General features: G+C 36.4%; 1 protein-coding gene across 1 annotated transcript in view; it reads right to left on the reverse strand.

Annotated features, from left to right (window-relative positions):
• LOC120538180 overlaps positions 1-22,838 on the reverse strand; it is a 90,035-nt gene extending 67,197 nt beyond the window's left edge. The window contains exons 1-2 of the mRNA XM_039767626.1: positions 22,814-22,838; positions 14,218-14,274 (exon numbers count right to left, since the gene is read on the reverse strand). Coding sequence (XP_039623560.1) covers positions 14,218-14,274; positions 22,814-22,838 — 82 coding nt within the window. The remainder of the gene's footprint in view (positions 1-14,217; positions 14,275-22,813) is intronic.
• Between the last annotated feature and the right edge of the window lie 1,098 nt (positions 22,839-23,936).

Raw genomic sequence — 23,936 nt, forward strand, 5'->3', positions numbered from 1 at the left:
CCCCCTGAACCTAATAACTGGTTGGGCCACCCTTAGCAGCAATAACTGCAGTCAAGCGTTTGCGATAACTTGCTATGAGTCTTTTACAGCGCTCTGGAGAAATTTTGGCCCACTCATCTTTGCAGAATTGTTGTAATTCAGCTTTATTTGAGGGTTTTCTAGCATGAACCGCCATTTTAAGGTCATGCCATAGCATCTCAATTGGATTCAGGTCAGGACTTTGACTAGGCCACTCCAAAGTCTTCATTTTGTTTTTCTTCAGCCATTCAGAGGTGGATTTGCTGGTGTGTTTTGGGTCATTGTCCTGTTGCAGCACCCAAGATCGCTTCAGCTTGAGTTGTCAAACAGATGGCGGACATTCTCCTTCAGGAATTTTTGGTAGACAGTAGAATTCATGGTTCCATCTATCACAGCAAGCCTTCCAGGTCCTGAAGCAGCAAAACAACCCCAGACCATCACACTACCACCACCATATTTTACTGTTGGTATGATGTTCTTTTTCTGAAATGCTGTGTTCCTTTTACGCCAGATGTAACGGGACATTTGCCTTCCAAAAAGTTCAACTTTTGTCTCATCAGTCCACAAGGCATCTTCCCAAAAGTCTTGGCAATCATTGAGATGTTTCTTAGCAAAATTGAGACGAGCCCTAATGTTCTTTGTGCTTAACAGTGGTTTGCGTCTTGGACATCTGCTATGCAGGCCGTTTTTGCCCAGTCTCTTTCTTATGGTCGAGTCATGAACACTGACCTTAATTGAGGCAAGTGAGGCCGGCAGTTCTTTAGACGTTGTCCTGAGGTGTTTTGTGACCTCTCAGATAAGTCGTCTCTGCGCTCTTGGGGTAATTTTGGTCGGCCGGCCACTCCTGGGAAGGTTCACCACTGTTCCATGTTTTTGCCATTTGTGGATAATGGCTCTCACTGTGGTTCGCTGGAGTCCCAAAGCTTTAGAAATGGCTTTATAACCTTTACCAGACTGATAGATCTCAATGACTTCTGTTCTCATTTGTTCCTGAATTTCTTTGGATCTTGGCATGATGTCTAGCTTTTGAGGTGCTTTTGGTCTACTTCTCTGTGTCAGGCAGCTCCTATTTAAGTGATTTCTTGATTGAAACAGGTGTGGCAGTAATCAGGCCTGGGGGTGGCTACGGAAATTGAACTCAGGTGTGATACACCACAGTTAGGTTATTTTTTAACAAGGGGGCAATTACTTTTTCACACAGGGCCATGTAGGTTTGGATTTTTTTCTCCTAAATAATAAAACCATCATTTAAAACTGCATTTTGTGTTTACTTGTGTTATATTTGACTAATGGTTAAATGTGTTTGATGATCAGAAACATTTTGTGTGACAAACATGCAAAAGAATAAGAAATCAGGAAGGGGGCAAATAGTTTTTCACACCACTGTATATATATATATATATATATATATATAAGAATATAATAACGTTTGAGTAGAGATAGGTGGGGAATAGAGAGAATGAAAGGGAACACAAAAGTTCTTTGGGATAAAAGCTGAAGTTAAATAATGAGTTTATGTTTGTTATTGGGGTAAGGGTGAAAGTAAAAAGAAAGAAATAATAAGATTTCAGGAATTAATTTTGGACACACTAATGGAAAAGAACATTGCATAATATAAAAAAGAGAGCCCAAATGACGACTATGTGAAGCAATGCAATTAACAAGTAGAAGAAAAAATTTTGTCAATGAAAATAATGTCATTTCTAATGGTGTTAAATATGGTATCAGTGATTATATTGGGAAAGAAAATAATAAATAATACAGTAAGAAATGTGTTTTATTACCTATGGCATGGAAGAAAAGTGAAAGGATGAGAGTAAGGGAAAAAATGATGAAAGCACAGATTAATTTTAATGAAATATATGTTTACATTGTAAACATGGTAATAAATGGCAAAGCATATACTGTATATATTGTAAGTGCTATAGTGGACCTTTGCCCAGCCGAGAAGCCATAACTGGGGCTGGATTATTATCGCAGTCAAGGGGAAACATTTAGTGGATGGACGGGGGGAGGTTGTTTATCAAGAGCAGTTCCAACCCCAGTGAGATAAATGGCAGTACTCCGCTGATGTGGACGCAGTGTGGATGCCCACAGGGATCAATGGGATTCGCAGTCCTGTCTGGGTCCTTGGGTGCCATCAGAGGGCACTGCAGGGAGAAGAACTCTGTATTTTGAGGGAATTCCATTTGACCCAGAAGTGCTTCCATCGGGCTATGCCCTGGCACCATAAGTACTCCCAGGTCCAACATAAAAAGAAGCTTTCCTGCCTCCTCCAGTTGAGTCAGAGTCAGTTAGTTAGTTGGATAGTAAATATGACCTCTATATACTCGGATTTGGAATATTACTTTGAATCTGTCCTCACACCTACACACCCACAGTAGCCTTCTCCTCAAAGGCTTTGCTTAGCACATATAAATATCTTTATCACGCAGGTCAGTTTGAAGTCAGCAGGGAACTAGATTTATTTGATGCTGCCAAATGATTTGCACTGCACAGAAAAGTCTCCTAACATTTCAACTGATAATAATATGCTTGCTCTTTCTTGTTGCTCTTTCTTAGATCTTTGGAAAGACATTTTGTTTGTTTATTAAAAAATCATAAGTAGTGGATAAATTCTGAAACAGATATCAATAATTGCACACTTTTTGATTTATACATTTACTAATTATTGTAGAGTAGACTAGTGTATAAGACCTTAAGATATAAAACACAGCATTGTTGGTTCGGTCTACTAATGACTTTATTGTGTAAGTGTGTTCAAGTTGCTTAAATTGTCAGTTTCCAAAAACCTGGACTATAAATCAATTGCACTATATATTTACTTCATGACCATAACAATGTCAGTTGCTTGGAATTTTATTTTGCACTAAGCAGGCTATACAGTATATTGCTATTTACAGAGTCACTGAAAGAAATTTATTTAAGGTTTTCATGATCTATTCACTGTGGTGGGCTGGCGCACTGCCCGGGGTTTGTCCCTGCCTTGCACCCTGTGCTGGCTGTGATTGGCTCCAGCAGACCCCCATGACCCTGTGTTAGGATATAGCAGGTTGGAAGATGACTGACTGACTAACCACTGCAGTATATCAGATACATCTTATAAATAATGTTTTGTAAAGACAAATGATATATCTTAAGAAATTTTTTTTTAATTCTTTGAATACACAAGACTCCAAGTTAGCATGCTGTAGTAATAATAAAAGGGTGCAATATGAACAATCCACAATAAATAACTAATTCCACTATATTGTTGCACAGATAGGCTTCATTTGAGCATTTATTCCTCCCAATATTTTAGTTAAATTTGAAACTACTTCTTAGCCACAGTGACTTAGGAAGAGTACAATCAGCTCAAAGACACTGGTGAGAAACTTTTCTATTACCATTAACATAATATTTTATTTTATTGTTCAAATAAAAGATGTAGGATTTTTTTCTAAAACTGAACTACAGAAAATTAAAAAAAAAAAAGGATTTGATTGGATTGGCTGTGATGGAAAAATGCCATTTCAAGGTGCTGTTTACATCTGCATATATGACTGGCATCCATTCAGCTGTTTATTCCTTCATAGAATGGATCTGCTGACATGGAGTGGGATTGCAAACTGCCAATGGTGAAGCTACACTAAGCCTCCAAACATTATTTACTGGTAAAGTCTATAAATTATAAAATCATTACTAGGATAGCATTTTATTTTATTGCAAATTTATTTTTAGTCAGAATTTCAGATTGTCCCTAGTGTGGGTGTGTGTGTGCGCCCTGTGGTGGGCTGGCACCCTGCCCAGGGTTTGTTTCCTGCCTTACGCTCTAAGTAGGCTGGGATTAGCTCTGGCAGACCCCCGTGACCCTGTAGTTAGGATATAGCGCGTTGGATAATGGATGGATGGACATAACATAAAAAATGAAAAAATACAAAAAAACAACCTTAAAGAAGAAAACTTTTGCCAAGTTTGACAGAATATCCAATTACTGTAGTTTTGAATAGTTCTTGCTTCAGTATTTTCTTTTCTTTCGATTTTGTTATCATCTCACGAACTTCACGAGTTTACTCTATATAGCAGAACCAATGTATTTTTTTCACACTGCTAGCACGGATTAATGGCGAAATCTATTGATAATATCTCCTAGTGTAGAGCACTCTGTATTAAGCCTGACTGGACAGAGTTGGCATGAGTATATTAGGTGATCTCTTGGGTAATCACTTTGGTACTTCTGGCCTGAAATCATTCCTTATTCTTGATTCTCACCTTGCCATTCTTTCCTCTTGCCTTTTCCTCCACCTGCCACTCACTTGCTCAGCTCCAATGGGCTGTTGGGTCTTACTCGTACTGTATTTCCTCTACTTAGTCATCCTGTTTTCTTCAATGGAAGCTCTTGTCCCATTTAATAAAGCAGTTAAAATAAAATCAGTTTTAGTCCTCCAACATACAGTACATGTTCCTCTCATCTTTCTGGGGTCATGGGATCATAATTTATCCTCACTCTATTGCTGGATACCATCTTCAAAAGCATTAGATATTTCCTGATGAACTCTACCTTCCAGCTTAATCAATTTAAATATGTGCATAGGTTTAACCTCTCAGACTACACCTAGTGGACCTTTGACCATATCATCTGTGCCATTTTTGACCCATCAGTGTCTGTGGCACATATATGCTCATGCTTATCCCCTTGTTTTATGTTTCTGATCTATAATTTATAACATAACTTCAGTGATGTTGTCACTTGCAGTTCCTTAGTTAGCACAGTTCTCATATTGTCTTAGATCTTTCACGCCTTACATTCTCTGGACATTGATATATATTAATCTGCTTGGCCACAGTAGCTGATAAACTGGTCTTTGCTCCCAAAAGGAACACTTCTAAAGCAGTCACTTTGAAGGACCAAGTGTCATCGATCAACCCTTCTGTCTTCACTCACAGACCTGGAGGGCTGCAGAGGCTGCAGGTTTTCCTTCCAACTAGTTTTCTAATTAGAAGACAATCCTTGCTGATAATGCAACTTGGTATTTAACTATTTGGTTTCTTAGCACTTTCATTCATCTAAGAGAAATTTAATTTTTCCTTTTCTGAAAATATTATCCATGTGTTTTGAGGACCTAAACAGTCCTTCCAATTCCCCTCTTATTTATTTCTAAACATTTTTTTAAACGGAGATACTCATGGTGCATAAACACAGATTTTAAAGGAAGCATGTTAGCTGGGGAGCTGCTGCTTTATTGGTTATCTGCATTTCATTATTAATTAATGTCTGCTTAAGAAAACAGGCAAAAATGTAAACATAAATGCAGCTGCTAAAAACTAAAAGAGTAGCTAAGCATACTAAAACATAACAGGGAAAAAAACTTAAATTAAGCCCAAAATACTTACTGCTTGGTTGAAGTGAAAACCTGCAGCCACTGCTGACCTCCAGGACTGCAATAGAGGACCTCTGATCTACAATGTAATTAAAATTTGTCTTTGATGAATGAAAGTGTTAACAAGGCTTAGAGTTAAATACCAAGTTGTATTATCAGCCAGGACTGAGTTCTAATTAGGAAACTGGCTAGAATGAAAACCTGTGTCCACTGTAGCCCTCCAGGACAGTAATTGAGGACCCCTGATCTACAGCTATCTGCATAAAAATGAATCATAGTGAGTCTATTCAAATCTTGAGTTCTGTCCTTCCAAAGTAAAATCCTTTATTAATCAAAAATCGTGATGCAATTTACAATACAATTTAATTTTGTTATAGCCCAAAATCACACAAGAAGTGCCGCAATAGGTTTTAATATTCCCTGCCTTTTGACTGTCCCCCAGCCTTGACTCTGTAAGAAGAGAAGTAAAAATTCCCAAAAAAACCCTAGTAGGGAAAAAATGGAAGAAACCTTGGGAAATGCAGTTCAAGGAGAGACCCCTTTCCAGATAGGTTGGGCGTGCAGAAAGTGTCAAAAAGAAAAGGGTCAATACAATACAATACACAGAACAGAACACAAGAAATCCTCAATACAATATAATAGTAAAATAAAAATATTACAAGTGCAGAGCAGAATATGATAGTAGTAGCAGTAGGGTATTTATTTAAATAATAATATGATGTGGTGGTTTCCCTAACTGCATGTTTTGGTGAGGTGACTTTGCATCACCACTGTTACAGGTAGTATGGTGCAGAACTTGGGACAGGAAAGAGATACATATTGGGTGCCATATGGGTTTGTTATTTCAGTAACACTTTTATTTATATACTGTTACATAATAAGACCTCATAAAAGGCTTATTTTGGTCTTCATAACATTCACAAAGAATCAGTAATGTGGTTATTCAACATTGTGCAATGTGGCATTTTTGCAGCTTTTGACAGGTTGGTAAAATTATTTGTGAATATGAAGGATTCATATATATTATACTGAAGTATGCATTAATAAAAGAGATAGGTCTCAATTAAGGCACCTCTGTCCATTCCAAATTGAAGTTATTTTAGTAGTCAAAATTGAACAGATACATAACCACTTCACTGATGCTTTGCAAGTTTTCATAAGTGCAAAAGATGCCTTTGTTAATGTTTTATAACATAACAGCAAATTAGTAATAGATACATTTTGTTACTAACATTGTTTACATACAAACATGTCTTGCTATTGCGTATATGTTGATTATTTTTGAATATGTTAATGAAAATCTGATCACAAAAAAGTTTAGCAAAGTGGTTTGGTGGAACACCATACTGGCTGTTATATAGATAGAACACAATTTCAACTAAGTAGTTTTCTAATTTCTGATGACAGGAACAAGAATAATTGGTCCATAATTACTGGCACTCATTTTCTCTCACTTCCTGTTGATGACTTAAGTGAGATCACATTAGGCTTGAAAGCAAAATTTTAAATTAGTACAACAGACTTAAATACCTCAATCTAGCATCCTCCCATTCTCTGTCTCTGCATGCCTAATTTAGGGATGGGAGAGGCAAAGGAGTGTATCTTGTCAATTTCAAAAACATGGCAAGACCTAAACCTGGAAAACTGACCAGTCAGTCATAGAACACACTTGTTCGCTAAATAATACTCATTAATACCAGGTAATGTTGGAGTCATCAATTAATGTTCCTATCTTAGAGATGTGTGAGAAAACTAAGATATGCACAAAAAAGCCAGACAGACACATGGAGAATGATAAAAAAAAAATATACAGTGTTTTGGCTTGGGATTTGAACCAGGAACTGTGTGGAAGAATGTCTAAACATTGCAATTACATTCAGGGGTCAATCAGTTAGATCTTCAGTAAGGAATTACTTTTGGACTGTTTTTTTTTCATATTTAGTTAAATAGTTCCCTTTTGGGCTTAGTCACACCAAAATGAAAGGCTTGTACATTCTTGTAGCAATCAAATGCTCAATTTTTGTTTCTCTTTTTCTACATGAGACACAATCACAGATAGATAGATAGATAGATAGATAGATAGATAGATAGATAGATAGATAGATAGATAGATAGATAGATAGATAGATAGATAGATAGATAGATAGATAGATAGATAGATAGATAGATTACGAAACACAGTGTAAGATGTTATTATCCTTGGGCAAGAACGTACAATAGGTTCAGTTATGTGTGTCGATAAATGGTGAATGGTAGACTTAGAGAAGTTTGTAGAATATTGGGACACATCATCAGTAGCGTTCCTCTGGCTCATGGGGTGTTTCAGCCTTTCACACTATACACCCTCACTAGAGGTGGCCAGCTATTGGGTGATCAGCCCTAAGCTTGCGTCCCATGCCCAATTAGTCATGAGAGTCATTTTGGTGTCAAATGACTGACATCTCATGGACCTATGTATGTCAGCCTAAGCTTGTTACTTGGAGGACCAGCAGGGGGCATTCCTCTTCATCCAGAGCCACTGGCTACTTCTTTCTGCTGCCTCTGATGCAGCGTTGATGGCTGCGCACTGGCTCTGGCCCCTAATTCCCAGGTCTCTCAGCAGTTTGATGGTAGATGTTGCCATCTGCATCCAACTTCCACTGGGCAAACTTCCACGGTCCAGCCGCGATGTTGCGCTTCAGCAGCTAACTCAGCAGAGCGTAGATATTTCCGTTCGTATGCCTCATCCACGGAATCCTCCCAGGGTACGGTGAGCTTGATAATGTAACCCTTCCTTAAGGAAGGGGACCAGAGCACCATATCAGGTCTCAAGGTAGTAGTGGCAATCTCTGGAGGAAACATCAGCTGTTGGCCAATATCTACCAGCAGTTTCCAGTCGCATGCTAAGCACAGCTGGCCTCTCTCCAATGGTGTGGAGTTGCTCCTGTTAACTGTAGCACCTTCTTGGACAAAGGCAGTCGTCCATGGGTGGTTAGATATTGGTGGGTAAAGGGCATTGATGAAAGATCGTTTTTCCTCCATTGTGGACGCAAGGCTTCTTTAGGACCTGGTTATTGCGCCGAGTGTATCACCCTTGGGTGAGACTGATCTTACACCCAGTGAGTATATGCTGGAGGGAGGCTTGCCTGGAGCAAAGGGGACACCCTGAATCTTCAACGTCATAAGTGGCTCTGATGGTAAAGCTCAGCCTCCTCACCTCCATGACCCACACATCGTTCCAACTAAGCTTCCTCCTTTCGACACTGTCCCACCGTGCCCACTGCTCCTGTTTGCCAAGGCAGACTGCCTTTGCCCACCTTGCAGCCTCCTCCTGACGACGTACTTCCTCCACCACCATCCTCCTCCGTGCTTGAGCAGTGGCTTTATTCCAGGCTGGGTGGCTAGTTGTATGGCCAAAGCCTCCTCATCCATGCTGAACATTCCCCACAATGTCAGCATATTTGAGAGCTGATATTGCCTCCTTCACTGCTGTTGCTGGTCTCCATTGTTGCTCAGTAGCAAAGGTTGGTGCATTGCTCCTCAACAGTTTATCCTGAGAATCATTCAATGTCATCTGCAGTCATGTTTTAGCGCACTTGTACTCTTCTGTGAGGCTTGTGAGGGGCAGCTTGAGGACACCGTCTCCATAGAGGCCTATGGTGGTGAGGCACTGCGGAACTCTGAGCCACTTTTTAATGTAGGTTGTGACTCCTCTTTCCAGCTTCTCTACTATTGAGATGGGGACCTCATAAACTGAAAGGGGCCACAATGCCCGGGGTAGGAGACCAAACTGGAAGCACCAGGACTTTAGTTTCCCAGGTAGCTGGGTGTTGTCGATGGGCCGTAGACCAGTATTAATGTCCTTGCACAGTTGTTTCACCTGTTCTCTGTTTTTCAGGCTTACATTGTAGATGAAGAACCTCTGGTCAGCAAGCACTCCCTTTACCACTGAGAAGCTGCACAACTTAGATGGCTTTACCTTCATCCGGGCCCAAGTGATATTCTCCTCCAGTTTTCCGGGCAATCTCCTGGCACAAGGGATGGTGGTAGTTAGGGTGGTAATGTCATCCATGTAGGCTCTGGGGGGAGGGAGGCGCAGACAAGGGCTGACTCGTTGCCTCCCTACAATAGATACTTTATTCATCCCAAAGGGAAATTCACATGCTAATAGGAAGCTATTGCACAGATGATTCACAAGTGTTATCATCAAGGATTAAGCAAAAAATATACCCAATAGAGCCAAAGTTTCTGATCTGGTTTTCTGTTACCAGGTGGGTTTTTTCTTCATTCCATTCCTTTTACTGAACACTTAGAGCAATTTTCTGTGTCATCAGGAAAGAGACACATAAATGGGACCAAAGGTCATATAAATGGCAAGGTGATACCAAACATCACGGCAACCGTTGTGATAAATGTCATTTGTAACAGTTGCCTTATATGGTATGTCCACAAAATACCACTTCTAGATGTATTTGACTATCTAGTAGGTAAATAAGTTTGGGGCAAATCCTAAACAAGATATAGAGTCCCAAAACACTCACTGTATCACCCCATAGTCACAGAGCTTCCTAGAATACCAAACAGTTAATCTTTCTCAAAACTCTCATATATGCATACACCACAAATATGAAAATAATGAACTTTAAAGGAGCAATGTGCTTGATACAGACTATTTAAGTGGAATTCCAGATGACAAGATGTAGGTTAACTATCAAAAGAGATTAGCGAACAGTCTCAATACTGTAAAACAGAATCTTTTGTCTTACAAATTGCTCTCTTGATTCTCTATTGATTCCAGTCATCACTTAGCTGACCAAGCACCATGTCATGCCTGATAGTTCCATTGTGCTCCTAACAAGCTTTCATTACATTTGTAGTTTTTCTGGAGAGGCATGCTTACAAAATGAACAACTACAAGATTTTCTAGGCCTTATCTAAAATGTTACAATAAACATTTAGCCAGCGTAACTAGTGTTTTCTTTTTCTTTGTTTTGTCTGGATTGATTGTGAAGTAAATGGTGTAATATTTTATTAGTTCCAGCTGTGTTACATTAAGTACTGAAATCAGCCTCAGTTATTATGCTTGTGGTTATTCGTGTTTTTTTGGAATACTATGTAACTAACTAGTATTAGGTACACAATATTTGATTTATTTTTTCTACCAAAGGTTAATTTTATTAACAGGGAGTGTGCTGTAGTGGTTAAGACTTTGGGCTTGAAAACCTCAGGTTAGGGGTTCAAAACCTCCAACTGACACTGTGACTATGAGTAAGTCACTTTACCTGCCTGTGCTTCAATTGGAAAAACAAAAGGAATGTAACCAATTGTACCTCAAATGTTTAAGTAGCCTTGGATAAATGCATCAGTCAAGTAATAAATAATAATAATATTCTTGAACATGCTATACAAAATTGTTTACAAGTAAAACATTTCTGCACAGATGAATTCCTTCTCTTTCTTGCTTTTCCTAATGACTTGGCTTTTGTTGACAGTCATTCCAAAACAAAACTTTACAGTAAAGTGTATTCTTTATAGTTGAAACAGGTAATCAGTAGAAACGATGTGAAATTTGAGTACATATTACTATCACTACTATATGTGTAAGATTTTCATTTGTTTACGTCATTCGCTCACACATAGTATTTCGTTACATTTTTTTTGTCACTTGTATGTGTTCCCCCTTTAAATTCAATAGATATGAATGTATATGTAAAACAGTGTTTGAAGCAGATATGCATAGGTGATAGTTTCCTATGTGTTACACTGATGTATTGATGTGAAAAGGAAGGAGTATGGAGCAGGGGCTTTAACACAAATTCTGTGGCTACTGATTTAGAAATTCAGGTGCTACTGTCTATGTTCGATGCTGGGGTATTGCATGATCTAAGTGCTGTGGTCACAGAGCCTGAGTGGGGTGGGGGACTCCACTGATGTTTGCAGCACTGTGATCAAAGGAGGCCACAAAGTGATCACATTTCTCTTTTCCTGTCAAGGCCATCTTCTTCAGTCATATGTCCATCTTATTGGTTAGTGGTGGTTAGTGGCCTGTCAATCGCTTCTGCTTCATCATGCTCTCAATGCAGCAGAGAGCATGTCAGTTAACATAATATTAATAAATATTGACAAATAAAAGATTATTAAAAAATAAAAAAAATGTTTCAGATAAGGAAGATAAAAGTGTTTGAGGTACGTTAGTTATGCTCCCTAATATGTGGGCAGAGGGTGAAGGCATGTTGCATTGATTGGCACACACAAATAAAAACATCACTGTACTCTTCACACATGACTAGTGCTGATTGGCCACATTCAGCTGTGTTCATCAGTGACCTTGTTCACCAAATATGTTCATGGAAATTCTCAGTGCAGCTAGCTTAGATAAACATTGATTTCCCACAGCCCCTTGATACTTTGCATCATAGAGCTTTTACAAGAAGTTTCTTGTATTCATCCTGTAGGATCACTCCCCAAGCTGCCTTGCGCATGAGTGATGTCATGACCCAATCCAGCCCAATTTGCACCCTGCATTTGTTTAAAAAATGAAAAACTTGCAGTATTCTCATTTAAGTGGTATATTAGCTCAGCATAATGATATTATAAGTACTGCCACTGGATATATAACACTGATCCCTGTGTGCTCCCTCAGTCACTAGCTGCAGGCAGTGACACATGGCTAATTAGGCATGTGATGTTTGGTTTAAGAGGGTTGGTGGAGAAGTACAAAGAAGGTCAGAAGGAATTGTATTGTGTATTTGTGGGTAGGTGCGTGTTAAGAGAGGAGTTATGGTACTGTATGAGGGAGTCTGGAGTAGCAGAAAAGTATGTCAGGGTGGAATAGGATATGTATAAGGACAGTGTGACTGCAGTGAGGTGTGCAGTTGGAATGAAGCTTGATTCAAGGTGAGAGTGGGATTACATCAAGGATCGGCTCTGAGCCGTTTCCTGTTAGCAAATGCTGATGGACATGTTGACAGATGATGTCAGACAGAATAATCCATGGACTATGATGTTTGCAGATGACATTGTGATCTGTAGTGAGAATAGACAGCAGGTTGAGGGGAACCTGGAGAGGTGGAGGTATGCACTAGAGAGAAAAGGAATGAGAGTCAGTAGAAATAAGACAGAGAACATGTGTGTGAATGAGAAGGAAGGAGGTGGTGGAAGTGTGTGAATGCAAGGAGCAGAGATGGTGAAAGAAGATGAATTTAAATACATGTGCTCAACACTCCACAGAAGCGGCATATGCAGCAGAGAGGTGTAGAAGTGAGTGCAGGCAGGGTGGACTGGGAGGAGAAGAATCACAGGAGTGATTTGTGATAGAAGAGTCACTGCAAGAGTGAAAGGAAAGTTCTGTTAAACGGTTGTGAGCCCAGCTATGTTGTATGGTTTGGAGATGGTGACACTGACGAAAAGACAGGAGGCAGAACTGGAAATAGCAGAGTTGCAGATGCTACGATGTATCGATGAGGGTAGATAGGATTAGAAATGTGTAAATTAAAGAAACAACACAAATACGACAGTTTAGTGACCAAGTGAGAGAGGCTAGATTGAAATGGTTTGTGCATGTGCAGATGAGGGATGAAGGGTACATCAGGAAAAGATTGTTGAGAAAGGAACCACCAGGCAAAAGGAAAAGAGGAAGGCCAAAGAGGAGGTCTATGGATGTAATGAGGGAGGAACTGAAGGCAGTCGGTGTGGCAGAAAATGATGAAAAAGACAGGGATAGATGGAGACAGATGATCCGCTGTGGCAACCCCTAAATGGGAGCAGTCGAAAGAGGAAGAGGATGGACTGACACATATTACAACATAAAATGACTTGTCCCAGACCATGCTAGTTATAACTGAACTGATACCCAAGTTATACAATGTTAAATGTGTTCCATGTTTAATAAAATTATTTAGACAGAGTTTAACATTTTATGGCTATTCACATTTCATGACTTCTGAAAAAAAAATGGACTAACTTAATGCTTCAGCTACTTTAACACCACATCTGATACAAATACAAGATATATATATATATATATATATATAATATGTCAGAACACCAATGCTACTTTGTATATAGTCATGTAAGTACCAGACTGCCCGTCTACTGCTGATGCAAACTATCATAGCAGCTGTCATCTTAAGACATAAAATATGTGACATCTCAAATGAAAAAACTAATAAGGATGATGTTTAATTGAAACTGCTACTTCAGAGAGATCTATATATGTTTGACATTTTCTATGGTTTTATCAGCTATGTCTTAAGCAAGACTAAGGGAATATAAAAATATAGAGGACAATACATTTCAAGCTCCAAAATTAGTATTAAACATTCTAACAACAGCAGTCATGACATGCTGACTTGGAAGATCAATAATACTTGATTTCAGATTGTATGCAATAATTTCATATGTGATTTTCTATACATTATTTTTTTTTAAATACATCAAATAAGAATAACTACCATTTAAGGTAACACAGAATGTCAACTTCCTGTCACTTATCACCCTCCTCCCATCTGGGAAGCGACTAAAGTTCATTTGGACACACACCTCCAGGTTCAGGAACAGTTTCTACCCAACTGCAATCAGACTCATGAACAATCGGTAACCTTATGCCACCTCCACTGCTACCTGCACATATACTTCTGCCACTGTCACTATTTATTCATAGGATTCTGGTTTTATTTATTTATTTATTTATTTATTTTCATTTATTTATTGTGTTTGTGTTTTTTTTTGTGTCTATGTTCACTGTCTGCGTGGGCACATGCAAGCAAGCATTTCATTGTACATGGTACTTGTACACATGACAATAAAGAATTGAATTGAAAAAAGAAAACACGATTCAAAAACAATCAAACCCAATTACCTGATATAATAAGGTGCTGGTTGCTATCCTGTAAATCTTGGGAAGCTGTTATTTTACCTGTTTAAGGAAAAGAAGACAGTAATAGCTCTGTAAACAGTGATACCGCTAAAACAGAAGAACAGTTATTATATTAAGGATAGTATTTTTCTGTAATACCATATCACATTTCAGAAGAAAGTACAACACAGTAATAAAACATGTATCTATTTCTTCAACACATTTTTGATTATTGGGTCATAGGAAGATGTAGCTTGCCCTGGCAGCATCATATTAAAGTTTGGAACTAATCATGGATAAGAACACAGTCCCCTGTAGGACACATACTGAGACAATATAATGTCACCTATGATCCTACTGTAAAAAAGCACATATTTTACATTACATGGCATTACCTAGTGAAAACACATGTGGACATGCTGAACATACATATTTCAAGGTAGACTAGGAATTTAATCCTGGAAATACATCAATAAATTAAATGAAATATAATTGTCACAGATAAATGATCCTTCTGTTTATGCTCTAAGTTGTTATTACCATACCAGACGAGCACTTGTATTCATCTATATAGGAACATACTCGCTCACTTCACAGGCCACAACAAACCAGCAGAACATACACAAAACATGTTGTCACTTTTTTTCTTTGTCATGGTAATGACAAAAACAAATAAAACACTATCATCCAGTTCCACTAAAATAGCTCAATGCAAGATTGCTTTCACAAACTATAGTGTAACAGGTCTGATGCTGTATTATTGTTATCACTGTGCTATCTATTCCATAACAGCTTATAGGGCAAATTTCCTCTGTGAATTCCTATTTAATTGTGTATTAGTATAAGAAGATATTACAGGGTGGTCCAGATCTAATTATAGAGATCCAGATCGTCTGGATTACTTTGACTTATGCGGGGACGATTCCAGTTCGGCACGAAGGCGATCCTTCATGTCGTCAGTTCACACATTTCTCAATAGTCCGTGATTTTCTATGTAATAAACTTAATAAGTTATAGCGTAATGAAAATTGCATAATTAGATCTGGACTACCTTATATAATGAGCAAGCAGTAACAAAGATACTACTTTTTCCATATTACTTTAAATGGATGCAAAATTCTGAAAAATATATAGAATTACTAATGTAAAAAGCTATCCTGTTTGGACTACTAGGTGGTGCTGGGCAGACAAATATTTTTTTCACACTGGCCACATACAGTCACAGTGTACAGTGCAATGAGTTCAGTGTCTTTTTAATAATGCATTTAGTTTTGTATGGTGGTGGTGGTGGTGTAGTGACATGAATTGTGAAATCAGGAAAGCATGGTCTCAGATATGAGCCAAACTAAAGAAGAATTTAATAAATGGAGTTAGAATACAGCATGTTGTCCTGTTAAAGCATGAAGAAGAGCAACCCTGAGGGTGGTGTGCTCTGTATGTGTAATGGTCGTCCTTCAAGAGCAATGAGTAGGAGTACCAGAAATGAAGAGCAGACAATTATGACTGATGAAGGGCAGTCCAGAATTCAAAAACAGGGTTACCACTTTAAACATTGTAGATGGTAAGAACTGTACTCTCAAAGCCAATGGCAGGATTGGGGACAGCAGGGGTCATTAGGTGGGCTCTATTCTGATATCATTATTACATATGCAATGGCTCTTGACTCTAGAAGCGATTCAGGGATATGGCCGGGATTTGGGTAGAAAATCACTTTTTAGATAGATAGATAGATAGAAACTGAGAAGAATTTAAGAAGAAATTTAATTTTTTAGTTTAATTAAGTATGAATATGTGAGGAGAAGATGGACACACAGTCAATGGCAGGAAGGATAAGAGGCCACAGGTCAAGAGTCTACAAAAGAAAGAAAGAAAGAAAGAAAGAAAGAAAGAAAGAAAGAAAGAAAGAAAGAAAGAAAGAAAGAAAGAAAGAAAGAAATGGGTACACTACCCTGCTTTGCAAACATGTTCTTCTACAGCAAACCCCAGAGAAGCAGTAGAGGATGCTTTGTAATGTTTTTACTGTCGTATTTCAGCTTTTGTTTATATAATAAATCTCTATTTTTCAACCTTTAGGATTCATTGGTGTTATTCTGGGTTGGTGGGTCTCTACTAAAGCACCTCCACTATTTACACTATATATTCTATAGTTGTCTTTGACTCCAATGAGCACACTGTAAGCAGTGAACATATAGCCAAGCCCAATTAGACCAGTTTTATTTATCTTGTCCAAATAGTGACTTGCCAACTAAGAGATGACCAAGGAATCTCTAATTTTACAGTAGAAAGTTGTTCACATTTAGCCTAATACATTTTTTCAATGATAATATATTGCTTACAGCTCCTTATTGAATGTCTGTAAGTGGTTATTTTTTGGAAACATTTTTTTCATTATTTTGTATGTGACCCCTGACAGATAAAATTTACATAAAGGGATAAAGTTGCAGAAATAGGGTAAATCCATCCATTATCCAACCCGCTATATCCTAACTACAGGGTCATGGGGGTGTCCCAGAGCCAATCCCAGCCAACACAGGGCACAAGGCAGGAAATAAACCCTGGGCAGGGCGCACACACACACATACACCAAGCATGCACTAGGGACAATTTAAAATCGCCAATGCACCTAACCTGCATGTCTTTGGACTGTGAGAGGAAACTGGAGCACGCAGAGGAAACCCATGCAGACACGGGAAGAATATGCAAACTCCATGCAGGGAGGACCAATAGGGTAAATATGGCCTGAAATTGTAAATAGCATTGCAGCTGAGAGTAAAACAAAGTGGTAAATATGGCTATGAAATTTTCACATTTTGCAAACTTCAGTAACATGCGATTTAATATTTTGAATTTGGTGGCTAGTTAAAAACTGAATAAAATAGTTTCCATAATATGTGACCATGGACTGCCGAATTTTGGCTTTTTTATTTTTCAATTCATATCATGGTGAATGTGATGTGATAGAAGATGAGACCAATATGACTAATTGTGGGATTTTATTGCTTATATAGCCTCACACATGCAGTCTTGTAATGTGGTCATTTTTCATTAAAACTGCTTTTACAGCACAATTTGGGAATAGTAGAAATAATTGTGTATGTCAACCATAGCCAACAGAAGGCAAACAGACAGTGATTATGATCATTCTGCATTATATTAACATACTTCATCATAAGAATATCCCTATGATGGGCTGTTAACCCATCCAGCGTTGATTCTTTCCTTGCTTGTTTCCAGTTGTGTCTGGAGAAGGCACTGGCTCTCTACAAGTGATTCTGAACTGAAGATGTAAGAAAGAAGTAAAAAGAAGTAAGAAAATGGATGGATGGATGTTGAAAATAAGAAGAGTTCTATTTTTTCAGTTGCCAATTTACATGTTCACAATCAAAAATAAATAAAATATATTCATATTTATATAGGAAATTAGTCTATTTGACGGAAATGCCAATATTTTTTCATTTTGTATATTAAATATGATTTATTGCTGAAACTTTTGTGGTGTCAATTTAATTTTTTTTACATATTTAATCATATTTAATAATGTCTCCTTAATTTCTGATCTAATATGGAATTTAAAACTTGAATGTGCACAACCAACTGCTGCATTTTTAATATACTATATTATTATATATGTTTAAAAGTAAGCTACAAAAGGACTCTGGTGTGGAGTGCTTTAATAAAATTTTACTGAAGTGAACAACCATTGCGGTTTTCTGGCGCCCTGCCCTGAGTTTGTTTCCTGCCTTGCGCCCTGTTTTGACTGGGATTGGCTCCAGCGGACCCCCCGTGCCCGTAGAGGTTTAGATAATGGATGGATGGATGAAGAACCATTTAGTTCGTCAGTTATTTTTTCCAGACAACATTACTTGTTGCATTGGTTATGATTTATCTGGTACTACATGATTTGTTGCATTATTTTTATGACGTGTGAAAAATAATATTGCCACTTACAGTAATGTTTTATATGAATTGCTGGCTTTTGTATAGCAGCAAGATTACTGTAAAAAAAGATGTTCACTTTGTAAATCACTGTTTATTTGGTATTTTCTTTTTGCCTTATATTGCAAAAAAAACAAAACAAAAAGCTATGTGATGAACTGGTGCTGATTAACTTCCGTGTCTAGACCTCTACTTTCATGGTACAGAAACTGACCGGCCCAGTTATGTCAGCCTGAGATGTGGCACAGCATAAATGTTATAAACAAGGCAATAAAATAAAGTTCAATTTACATGTTGCCATTCCATTCATTCCATTTACATGAAAGTGTTCCATTAAGATAAACAGGCATTTCATAAATGATTATTTTCCACCTTCTTTAGTAAGTAAGACCTTTATGTGCCCAATATTTTGAATCGAAATCTCAAAAGGCTCATGTAAACAGCATGGTGAGTTCTACAGTGCAGTTGATGAAAATGGAGGCAGAACTGTTTGTGAAGTGTGAGCTCTTTTATAAACACTCACATTCCCAAGATCACTGATCCTGTACAGGATCGGAAAGTAATGAGCTGTAAATCTACAAAACATCTTATAAAATAAATAATTAATTTTCCATGATCACTCTATCCCTGGTAAGTTTTGATTGAATGCCAAAAGTCTTTTAACTGACATTTAGAAATCTGATTAAGACAAATTATTTATGCAGTGGATAAAAGACAAGTACAAGTTAGTGTCTTATGTACAGTATAAAAAAAACATTTTACATATGCAAATCATACCTCAATCAGTCTTTTAAATATAATAATATTGGCAATGGCACAATAATTATAATAAACCTCAATAAATCAATTTAATGTATGTCATCAGAAGTAGTCTACTACTAGAATATCCATGACTTGTTACCATAGCATCAAATGTTCTTCCTTATTTTCATACACAGTACCTCGTGTGCAGTACAGTGAGTTCAAAATACAGTAGTAAATCATTTAGGTAGCAGCCACCTCCAAACAGAGGTTTCAATCTGTGAGCAATAAGAAGAAACTTACACCCAAAACTGGACTTCTGGAGTTTTTTTTCATTTTGGAAACACTGTGTGTCCTCTTCATAATTATTTGCAGCAATTTGTTTATTACTTGTTAGTTTTGCCAAATCATTTCATACACTATATAGTAATGTAATTTTTCCATAAGTCAAAAAATGAAATAGTAAATAGTGCAGTAGAAAACAGATAAAGAATAAAATGTTAATTTCAAAAAGAGGAAAAAAAGTTTGATTAGTATTGCACACCATAATAATACGATGTCTTTAGACATACTTCTGTAGAGTAACCATTTTTCACTGTCCAATAAAGTGCATTGCATTTGTCAAACATAGCATAATAATTTTATATGTCATATTGATTTTTAACTTGATCCTAGATTATTGAAAGTTAAAATAAGAAAAATTAAACATTATCACAGAAAATTTTAGCATGTCCACACATGTCCACACAGGTAACTGTCTATTTTGCTTTTCAGATGTGCCATACAAAGTTTATTCAGTGTCATCCACTAATTCCACAGGATGAGAACAGGAGTAATTTTGCTATCAGCAATTTACAGGACTCTGTTTACAATGTTTTAAGCTAAATAAAATTATTCCTTCTGTTTATAAGTTGAAATAATAAGGCTCCTTAAAATCTCACATAGTCTAAAGTCCTGCATCTGAAAATGTACTCAGAATCGAGTCAAGAAAGATATGGTAGTATATGAAGTAAAATCATAACTCTGTTGGCATCTTATTTTATCTAGGCGACCTTTGGAAAATGTTCCATTAGTCAGTTTAGAAACTGGTCATGATGGAGATAATTTGAGTCGTTTTGAGCATTTATTTATTCTTCTTTCATAGTTCTGAGTTTTCTGACTTGGAATGCTGGTTTCCTTCTACAGGCTAAAGAAATTTCATTTGTTTGACTGTCAAATTAAATTAGCCTGGTTAGTGGAATTACCCCTGTTGAGTCAATGTCTGTGTTCTGCTTACTGCTGTTGGTACAAGCCCCTGCAAACCTAACCAGTAAAATGAAGGTACTGGCATTGAACTCATAAATGAATTAGAGATAATAAAAAGTATTACATCTTTATCATATTTAATTGCAAGTAAATCAATAAATAAAGAGAAAAGCATTGCATATAACTAAATGAAATAACCAAGCCAACACATTTGCCAATAAAATGCCAGTTAGTACTAAGACAAGCTGGAAGACGGGAAATGGAATGATGCCTGTTATTAAATGAGTAATAACGTCTGCTTGCATTGTTCATAATCTTCATTAATATAGGTAAGATAAAATACATTAAATTTTAAAGTACTGTTCTCAAATTCTATGCAGGTTAATGTCAACTGAATGTATAAAATTTGTAGTTCAAGTCACAGAAAATAAAACGGATCCCTGCACTGTTTCTAACTAATAAAAGCAGATAAGGTACACAGACAATCCTTTCTTACAGAGGCATCATACACATACTCCTGTAATAAAACCATGTAGAAATTTGATGGAGACCAATATGATTCATCACAAAATAGCTTTATTTTTATTAATTTTTATGCAGGTCACATGAGGTGCACTATGCCGTAAACATCAAACAATGTCCTATTTGACTATTTGGCACACATTCATGCACTTAAGAATTTTTTTAAACAGATATGGTATCTGCAATAGATTTTTAAAAAGGCAAGAATTCCTTGCAGCTGTCAACCTTTGTTTTGGCAGATGTATAAACAAAAATTATATTTAAAAAAATAATAAAAATGTTTCCAACAAAGTCATTTATTCTGTTAAAGCAATATATAATGAAAAAAATACAAATGGCACCAATATAAATAAAATGAACTTGTGCTTTTATGTAGTTTGGCAATACTAATGTATTGTAATTTCTGAAAACATGCTTAAACTTTTATTAAAGACACCTTAATTTTTCGTGGTACTTTTTTAAACACATACACAGATTAAACAAGCAAGATGCCAGTGAAACACAGTCTTCATTATGTACTATTCATCACTGATACACTTCCCTCTAAAAGATATCTTGCGTTTATTGGTGTGTTGAAAAACTTCAATTACTAATTACACTTCCAGAATTTACTGTAAATATTATTATTAAGTAAAGACTTGTGTAGGCACATACAAAGAATATATGATGCATCTATCAGATATGCTGATTTTTGCTTCATTATCTAAAAGACCAAATTATGAGTTAATTTCAAATGGCAAAATCGTGGACTCAGACTTTTTAACTTAACATCAATTAATCAACCAAATATCTATATTTACAGATCTGTAGTTACTGTGCATGCATTTGTTTAACATTCACATTTGAATTTCAAGACTTTGAAAACTAAAGGTTTTAAATTTAAGACTCCAAAAACTGAAGAAGCCTTTAAATCAGTTCAAAACATAGCCTCATAATCAGTGATAAATGAAAATCTAAAATTTTACAATATTTACAAGTAGGCTTATTTTACTCACAGTGTATACGATAAAGATATTGAAAAATATGGCTGAAATATGTATGGGAAATAACCACATTAGTCAGTTTGAAGTAAATCACAGACAATATACCTCCAAAAACACAATAATTGTGATCTTCCCAAATTCCTACTTAATTTTTAACCCTTTGAAATTCCACAACATTCTACAATTGGGTACATTTACATCTAAGGGATATATGCAAGACTACATATGTTTAAAAAAAAACACTTAAGATATTTTGCTCAAAATTTTGTCTTCCTTAACTGGAGGGAACAATAAAAAGCTTAGGCAGCTTTTTAGGAAGACATTTACAATTTAGGTTAACAGACTTAAAATTAGTAACCAAAGAGAACTTACTTTAAATCTGATTTAAAGCGAAGGATAAGAAAAATTCAAAATTCTATTCAAAAATTTAACAAAAAGAATGTGAAAATATGATGCAGGTTTATATAGCTACAAGCTCGTACATACACATACATTCTGGAGATTTTATTTTTCCAAATACGTAATGCTATGCCTTTTTTAGATTCCTTCTACAGATACATTTAATTTTAACATACACGTAAAGGGACATATAAAGTACCCTGTACATATAAGGAGCAAGAACCTCCTCTTTAGTAATTATAAGTCAGGTTTCCTGTGCTGTTTGAAACACCCAGGGAGCGTAACACTTTTAAGAAGCAATTTACAGAGCCCTTTCTGTTTTTCAACTGGTGTGATCACCTATGGCATGAACATAGGGTAACATTGGATAAAATGCCACTTCTTTGACTCTCAACAAACGGTATGAATGTTTAAGTTACATTAGGCAAACAATGGTCAAAAAGATGTCAATAGGTGAACATATATTCTATTAATCAAATGTTTTTCTGTTGCTTTTGTGTAATTTCTCAAGCAAATAATTTCCTCTTTCAAAATGGATTCTAAGTTCAGTCCTGGGTACCCTGCAGCTTTAAGTTTTCATTCCAAACACTTTCTCAAATCAATGGGTCAGTCTTTCTTCTAATTGTTTAACAGGCTAGCATTTCTTCTTCTTCATTTATTTTGCATAACTAAAAATGTATTAGTATTATATTTACTTATAAAATACATTCAGAAACATGTCTTTTTGCCACGACTTAGTGCTTCAATTTTTTTTTACCAGTCTTTTAATTTACCTTTTTCTGTGGAGTTTTCTGCCATGACTGAATCCACATAAAGCCAATGAGTGATGAACAATGCAGACACAGGTGCACTTGAATAGTACAGTTGAGCAGTTTTCTCAGTGCCATATTTACTTATGTGCTTATTAGTATAAAATGGTTTAAATAATCTGAATATTAAAAATGTGAAATCTTAAAAAGAAAGAAAAGCTAAACTGACTTACCACTGTGTAAAACACTTTAAACACTTGCTTGTAATGAAATAAAAAAAATTAAGCAAACCCATTTTGCAATCCTGCAGAAATGTCAGAAACCAAGAAATAACAGCTTGCTTAATAAAACACGTACAGTAGAAGGTTGGAAAAACACCTGCCGTTACAGTGGTCCCCATGACTGAATTTGAGAACCATTGACTTAAGCCTTTTCCTATTAATTGGCACAAAAATGGAACATGACAATAAAGTAGCTGAACCCCTTTAGTATTTAGTAATTTGAAAGCATGTCATTAATTGTTAATATTTTAATATATATAGTATAAATCAGCAAATGCAACAGAAAAAGGAAATCTAAAAAGAAAAAAGTAAAACAATGGTATGTGTTTAAAGGTGCAGCAAAAAAAAATAATTTCTGTTTTTTTTCTAAATGTAAAAATGTAAAAGGTAAGAAGTCAGCTAATTAAATAATTAGATCAATTAGACGTAAAGGTGACTCCTTACTACTATGAATGAAATCCTGCTCCACAGTGGTACTCCAGGACAGAACTTGAGAACTACTGCTGTAGTCTTACATATTTACCATTTTTTTCTATTTTGTAATCATGTTAAAATGCAGACATCAATTTAGTAAATTTAATATATTCCAGCAGCACTTTACATTGTCTCTTATTACCTAGTAATTACCTGTCAAAGAACACTGTAACTAGGCATTATTACTAAATATGTAGTTCATAACTCAAGAAAGGCAACAGAAAATTATGGAATCAAGTATAGAATAAGAATGAGAAATTCATATAATAAAAAGTTATGCAGTAAGTATATAGTAATACTGCCTAGTTATTGTGCAATTAACCAGGGTTGTTTTTATACCACGTATGTGCAGTGCTGGAGCATTTAAAGAAAAGTGTTGCCATTTTTACTAT

The sequence above is a fragment of the Polypterus senegalus genome, chromosome 10 (genome assembly GCF_016835505.1).
Source record: "Polypterus senegalus isolate Bchr_013 chromosome 10, ASM1683550v1, whole genome shotgun sequence".
Taxonomy (NCBI): Eukaryota; Metazoa; Chordata; class Cladistia; order Polypteriformes; family Polypteridae; genus Polypterus; species Polypterus senegalus.